This window comes from Leptonychotes weddellii, chromosome 1 (assembly GCF_054177405.1).
Source record: "Leptonychotes weddellii isolate Sample4059 chromosome 1, ASM5417740v2, whole genome shotgun sequence".
Classification (NCBI taxonomy): domain Eukaryota; kingdom Metazoa; phylum Chordata; class Mammalia; order Carnivora; family Phocidae; genus Leptonychotes; species Leptonychotes weddellii.
Genome location: NC_138369.1, coordinates 111,689,237 through 111,697,044, shown reverse-complemented (window position 1 = coordinate 111,697,044; position 7,808 = coordinate 111,689,237). Strand labels below are relative to the sequence as shown.

Here is a 7,808-nt window from a genome sequence, read left to right as displayed (position 1 = left end):
CAGATGTAGTGAAAAGAAGGGCCATATGCACCCCAATGTTCATAGCAGCAATGTCTGCAATAGCCAAACTGTGGAAAGAGCTGAGATGCCCTTCAACAGATGAATGGATAAAGAAGATGTGGTCCATATATACAATGGAATATTACTCAGCCATCAGAAAGGATGAATACCCAACTTTTACATCAACATGGATGGGACTGGAGGAGATTATGCCAAGTGAAATAAGTCAAGCAGAGAAAGTCAATTATATGGTTTCACTTCTTTGTGGAACATAAGGAATAGCATGGAGGACATTAGGAGAAGGAAGGGAAAAATGAAGGGGTCGGGAATCGGAGGGAGGGATGAACCATGAGAGACTGTGGACTCTGAGAAACAAACGGGGTTTTAGAGGGGAGGGGGAGGGGGGATTGGTTAGCCCGGTGATGGGTATTAAGGAGGGCAGGTACTGCATGGAGCACTGTGTTATATGAAAACCATGGATTGTGGATCACCACGTCAAAAACTAATGATGTATGTTATGGTGACTAACATAACATAATAAAATTAAAAAAAATAAATAAATGAAAAAAATAAAAGTCTTTTCCTTCTCAACATAGCTATAGTGTTTTGTTTAAAATACAGTTATCAGTCATCATTTATTGAGCATGTGTTATGGCAATATTTTGTCAAGAAAATGCTAATAAGGTATATTAAATCCAAAAAGATATAAAAAAAATACAGGAAGTTACATCAGTTAAAAGTAGACCAGGGGTGCCTGGGTGGCTTAGTCGGTTAATCATCTGCCTTTGGCTCAGGTCATGATCTCAGGGTCCCAGGATCAAGCCCCTCGTCAGCCTCCCTGCTCAGCCAGGAGTCTGCTTCTCCCCTGCCTCTGCCCTCCCCCCGCCTCCACCGTCGTGCTTGCTCTCTCTCTCTCAAAATAAAAAAATAAAATCTTTAAAAAAAAGTAGGCCAAAGAAATGGTTAACAAGTCATGTGAACTCTTTATGGATAATGGCAAAGAACTGAGGATCAGGCATAAATGAAAAGAAAAAAGAATACTCAAATTCCAAATAAGTGGTTCAGAAGTTACAGTGGATGACCAGTTGATTGGGTAAATATACTTTTTTTTCTGAATTTTTAAATATTGTTGTAAAATACGCATAACATGAAGTTTACCGTCAACCATTTTTAAGTGTATAGTTCAGTGGTATGAAATACATTGATAATCTGTAACCAGGACCAATATCATCTCTATAACTCTTATACCTTGTGTAACTTACAAGATGTAAAACTGAAACTCTATACCCACTAAACAAAAATTCCCCATTCCAACCCCAACCTCCATTGTATTTTCTTTCTCCTTGGTCTCGATTATTTTAAGTACATCATATATATGGAATCATATAGTATTTGTCATTTTGTGATTGGCTTATTTCACTTAGCATGATGTCCTCAAATTTCATCCACACTGTAGCCAATGTCAGGATTTCCTTCATTTTTAAGGCTGAACGATATTCCACTGTACATATATACCCCATTTTACTTATCCATTTATCTATCTATGGTCACTTGGGATGTTTCCACATTTTAGCTACTGTGAATAATGCTGTTATCAACATGGATGTACAAATATGTTTCCAAGACTCTACTTTGAATTCTGTGGGGTATATACCCAGAAGTGGAATTGGTAGATCATGTGATAATTATATTTTTAATTTTTTGAGGAACTGCCATTGTTTTCCATGACAATTGTACCATTTTATATTCCCACAGTGCGCAAGGATTTCAATTTCTCCACATCCTTGTCAACACTTGTTACCTTCTGTTTTTTGTTTTGTTTTGTTTTGTTTTGTTTTTAATAGTAACCATCTCGATGGTGTGAGGTTGTGGGAGGATATGCTTTTGAACGCTTCCTCTTTCTTATAATGTATCTTTTCCTGTGGAGCCCATAAACCATTCTGCCCTGGGTCTTTTATCCTCTCCCTGTCACTCTTGCTTCTCTGCATGAATATTGTCAGGGTAACATCATCTGCACTATTGGTAAGGATGAAAATGTTCTATAATCTGTGCTATCCCATGCAGTAGCCCCTGCCCATATGTGGTTACTAACCATGAGAATTGTGGCTAATGATATTGAGGATATTAAATTCTAGTTCTATTTAATTTATTTTTTTAGTTTAAGCCACATGTGACAAGTGGTTATTACATCAGCTAATGCATTGGATTCTATTTCTTCCTGAGCTCCAACCTCATGTATCCAACTGCTCCTATGACATATTTGTCTAGATGTGCTAAGTATCCAAAATTACACATGTCCAAGGTTAGACTCTATCACTTTCTTCAGCCCAACACCTAATTTGGTTAATTCAATAATATCAACTTTGCCCAAAGTGGAGCTATTCAAATTGTCCTTTACTCTTCACTCCGCTTCATACCCTATATCCAGTATATCATATATCCTGTTGTTGAAACCTAAAAATGTCTCTTAAATCTATCTTTTGTTATTCAAAATACATATCATCATTTCTCACCCAATACCACCAACAGCCTGCTTTTTAAAGAACTGTCAAGGGAAGCTCATTGACATTAAGATAAAGTTAATATTTCTTAAATTCTTCAAATGTCACCTTTCTGGTGTATTCTTCAAATCTCCGAGTCAGAAGCATGAACTCCATCATCTTTATTCTCATAACTTGTTTATATCACTATCAACTCTTTTAGTATGTTATATTAAAATGATTTCCTTACCTGTTTACTCCCTTGGACCCATTCTCACGTATTGTTTTTATATTTCAAGTGTTTTGCTTCATCCTTGGCTTATAATAGGCTACTAGAATACTTAGATTACTAATAACAATTTATGAGCTATATGTTGAAGATTTAGAAACATAACTAGACAATTCCTAGGTAGATAAGGAGAAATAAGCCTATTTCAAAACATAAATCCATGGAGATTTTTATTCACTTATTAAAGGATTAAGCAGCTAAGATTTATATTGGTATTTCATGCATGTGTAGTCTTTGGAGAAATTAGTTTTGCTTCTTTAATAATAAAAAAATGCTATTTTTAAAGGTAATTATAGAAGATAAGAAAACATCTTCAACATCGATGCAGTATGTGTTGCCCTTTGGCAACTTTATATGGTACCACATGACTGTCATTGAAGCAATGATGAATTACACCTTTTAGCATCAATATTGAGCCTCATTCATTACTTTTTTAGGTTCCATGCTTTATATCAAAAAGACAAATGCCAGGATAAATTCATACTTTGTAAAAAAAATATTTTTAAAGAACTGCAGGACAGCATTGGAGAGCTACATACTAGGACTCATAGCTCCTATCCCATGTATGAGTGCAGTTTCTTTATTTTCATTTTTTTTAATTCAGAAAAAAAAAACACCATTGATAAATTCTTAACATTTTAATGCTTGGAAACTAATTTACTTTTACATAAATCATATTTGGATCTATAACAAAGGCCCAGAATACAAGGTTACTCACTTGTAAAGGATAATAGATTACATTACATGATCATTTGTATTAGATGTATATGCTTCTTATATCTATTTAATTAGGTTAAATAAATATGTGATGTGTTATAATGCTGTGTATTGAATTCAAACTTTTATTGGGAGAAATAACTAGAATCTTCAATATTTCAATTAATACAGATTTTTAAAAATGTTTTATAATTGGTGTAATATCAGTAATTGTGTTTTATCATTTTCCAAAGCATTTCTCTTACTTCACATCAGGTTTTCAGAATTCACAGTGACAGAATTTATACCAAACTGGATCTTTTTATTCAAAGCCCATTGCTATTTATATAATATCACACTGCTCTGTGAAATATGAGTGTACTAAATACATGACACACTATGATAATACCACTACTATTCTTACTGAAACAAAACATTCTAAAGGCCTCAATCTTCTACAAATTAAATTATATATTCCATTTGTACACACTAACTTACCAGTGTCTTCTCAGCATTTAATTAAGCAGTTTAATCATATGTTTTCATATCTAACTTCTTCTTTTTTTCTTTAAAGTGAAAACTAAATTCAGAAAATGCAGGTAAGAGTCTATCTGAAGACATCAGTACTCATATTTTTTAATGTGTTAATAATTATACTCAATTACATCCATATTGCATTTCTAGTGAAAATGTATACATCATCTTTCAGTCTCACTAGTGAGGAAAGCCATTACTAGTGTCCTCCTTTTTGGTGTAGAAAATAAAATACAGTTTTACTTAATAAAATCACAAGTTGGTAGCCAAGGTTGTAAAATCTACACTCCATATTTCCTAGTCATGTGCCTAGTCACCTCCACCATATTTATATTTTTATTTTGTTGTTGATCAATGAAAATTTGACCTTAAAGTATTTATTAAAGTATTTATTAAGTACTTCTTTTCATGATTCCCCAGTTTCTCCTATTGGTACACTAAGATTGAACTTCTGAAGCACAATTTCTTTCCCTGGCCTATATCTCCAACATGAGGTGTTACCATAGGTAAACATGATGATTGGGGAAAGAGTACCAACATTAGATAAATATATTTGGTCATAAAAAGTGTCAGAAGTCACTTACTTTGGCACTTAGGCATGTTTTATTTCTTCATAGACATAGAATTTTTTCTAACATCCATTTAATGGGTTAATATCTGCTTACATATGAAATAAATTTGAAAATAAATATAGACCCTGTGGTAATATCTGTGCACAAATTTGTGTATTCTCTCAAACAGTCTCTGACTTTCTGTGTTTCACACTAAGTACTGACCTCATATATATGTTCAGGTTATGTTTCATGTTCCCCTACTCCCTTCTTGCCCCCATCCCTGCTTCCCAACATGCTCTTAGGAGTTGTGGTGTGTCCAAGACATCATGCAGCAAGAATCAGTGTGTGTTTACACCTCTCGTTATACACCTGATATCAATAGGGTCTCAAATTATTCATTCCACAAAAATCAATGAATTCTCTGATCCAGAGGAAAGCAGAAAAAAAAATGGAGAAAATATTACTATTCCATTGCCCTAAAATCCTCTAATCTTTCACTTAAAAATAAGTAAATAAACCTAGATTTTAAGTATTCAGAATATTTGAATGAATGCACACACATGCACACAAAATCGCTTTCATCTAAACGTATGCAGATGCATATACTCATTTAAATAGGTATATAGATATATATAGATATCTATTTTTATCTATCAATCTATCATCTCTACAATAATTAAGAATATAGTTAATATTTTGAATACTAAGGAACTATTATTTGGGGGCCACTTCTCTGTTGCTATATCCAAATAAAAATGGATATAAAGGATGGGTACATTAGAAACTAAATTAAGGAAGTGAAATAAATTACAAAGCAAAGAGGTATAAATGTAGTTAAGATTCAGATATTTTGAGCTTAGGAAAATTTTAAGTAAAATGTGGTCCAAACTCCTCTATTTCAAAAGTTCAGAAAAAATAAATTCACAGTTTAAAAAAAAAAAAAGTTAGGGTAGACCTAGAATCCTAGTCTGTATTCTGAGTTCATTCTATTGCCACTTATTGACTTCAGTTCATTATATCACATTTCCTCTTTCTGAAGGAGAAAAATAGCCTTGTAAAATTTCACTAAGAAGATTTAAGAATGATTCAATCTTTCAACTAAGCATATATAAATATGTATTATTTTAAATGTGCTGAAATGTCAATATTCTCTATAAACTCTATCCCCAAAGGGAGGTTATGACAGGTTAAACAAATAGTTGGTAAATGTAAAAATTCGTATGATGTCATATGATGTCAGAACATTAAATTTATTTACTCTATACTGTACAATTTAATTTTCTCCATATTATAAGTGCACAGCTAAGAGTTTTAAGTAAAAATATAGGAATGACCATCACAGTGTAAAAACATTTATTATAAATGCAGTCTTTCTATTTCTTTTAAGGAGCCATTTTTCTTTTACTACAACTAAAAAGTACCACCACAAACAACCAAGTATCTTAAATATTGAAACAAAACATTGAAGATACATAAATTCAAAGATGCATTTTATACTGCCCTTAATCAAAGAGTGTACTCGAGAGTATACCACAAATCTACTTCCAGATGGAGGAAAAAAAAAAAAACCCTAATTGTTTTATTAAGGATTGATTTTGAATACAAATCATGCTATTGCTTTGTATGATCTTGATTGAGTAGTATATCATCCTTACTCCTTAGTAAAGTAATGGGAGGTACTTAAAATCTTTTCAAGTATTTATTATAAATGAAAATATAAGATTTCTCTTGATTGGTTATTTTCCTTTTCTCCATCTGCCAACAAAAAAACCACAAAACTTTCCCAACTTGCTCATGAATGCAGTTATCGCCTACCTTGGTAATGGTTTCATGAAGGTTGAAAAAAGGATCCATTTCTTCAATTTTTGTTGCACGTTTAGGGAAAAGTGCCTCAGAGAGAAAACTTGGACCCTGCAGAAAATCAGAAAAGAAACATTTAAAACTCTTCATTGATTTTGTTTTTCAAGTGCTTATTGGATTTTCTTTAAAGATTCAAAAGGACTCTAAATTGCTTTAAGTTTTCTGTTGATTGTTGGCCTTCATTCTGATCTAATTAACCAACTGCAGAACACTTATAAATTAAAATGAGTAGAATTCTATAACGCTTATTTTTATTTACAAAAGAATTTTTTTTTTATTTAGAGGAGATAATTCTTTGCAGCCTTCCCTTTTCTCAAATGCAGGCTTATATGTAAAGCAAGATATCTTGATGACAAAACCTATAGTGAAACCTCTTCTCTGATTTATATATTAAATTTTACGTTTTAAGGCTGGAAGGATGGAATGTTTTTGATAAACATGATTACCATCTAAAAAAGCCTATGCAAACATATGCATGACATTTTAAATATTGCAAAACTCACTTCAAAGCAATAGTAAGATATTTTGGATAGACTGGTCTTATGGCTCCACATGCTTCCAATAAAATGATAGCATGCTGGCTGTATCAGAACCTTGGTGTTTAGATGGTTGAAATCAGAGAAACTTACTTTTTTTAATCAGAAAAACTTTAGTCATTTTGTACTTCCAGGTTAAACAAATTTCAGGGTGTAAGAAGACACAGGATGCTGACAATGTTATCATCTACTATGGTCTAAATATTCATGCTCATCTAAAATTCCTGTATTGAAATCCTAATGTCCAAAGTAATCATATTAGGAGGTGGGGCCTTTGGGAGGTGATTAGGTCGTGAGAGATTCATCCTTGTAATTGGGATTAGTGCCCTTATAAAAGAGGCCTCACAGAACTCCCCAGCACCCTCCTTTATGTGAAGACACAACAAGAAGTTTGCAATCATGGAAACGAGTCCTCACTCCATCATGTTGGCACCCTGATCTTGGACTTCCTACCTCCAGAACTGTGAGAAATTATATTCTGTTGCTTTTTATGCCACTCAGTCTGTGATACTTTGTTGCAGTAGTCCAAAAGGACTAAGACACTATCCAAAATAATAATCTTGCAGTTATCAACATTCTTAACATCCCATGAAATGATTATTACTTACCATATAAATATAGCTTTTACTTGAAAACCTGAAGTAACTAGGATTTGTCTAGAAAATAGAAGAATTGGGACAGGATATGTACATATGTAGACTATTGAATGATAGATAATCTTTCTGAAGGGTATTGTAGGGAAGAAAGAGACAACCAAATCTAACCAGCAATGACTACAACAGGGTAACAAATTTAAACTGAATTCTATTAGAATTATTTAATAAAGCTATTTATTAGAGCAATCCAGCAGTAGCAGAGA

General features: G+C 32.9%; 1 protein-coding gene across 1 annotated transcript in view; it reads right to left on the bottom strand.

Moving 5' to 3' along the window:
• Positions 1-3,392: 3,392 nt before the first annotated feature.
• The window catches only part of NAALADL2 (N-acetylated alpha-linked acidic dipeptidase like 2), a 1,010,672-nt gene continuing 1,006,256 nt past the window's right edge, over positions 3,393-7,808 (bottom strand). Inside the window, exons 13-14 of the mRNA XM_081813090.1 lie at positions 3,960-6,464; positions 3,393-3,888 (exon numbers count right to left, since the gene is read on the bottom strand). Coding sequence (XP_081669216.1) covers positions 6,234-6,464 — 231 coding nt within the window. The 3' untranslated portion in view covers positions 3,393-3,888; positions 3,960-6,233. The remainder of the gene's footprint in view (positions 3,889-3,959; positions 6,465-7,808) is intronic.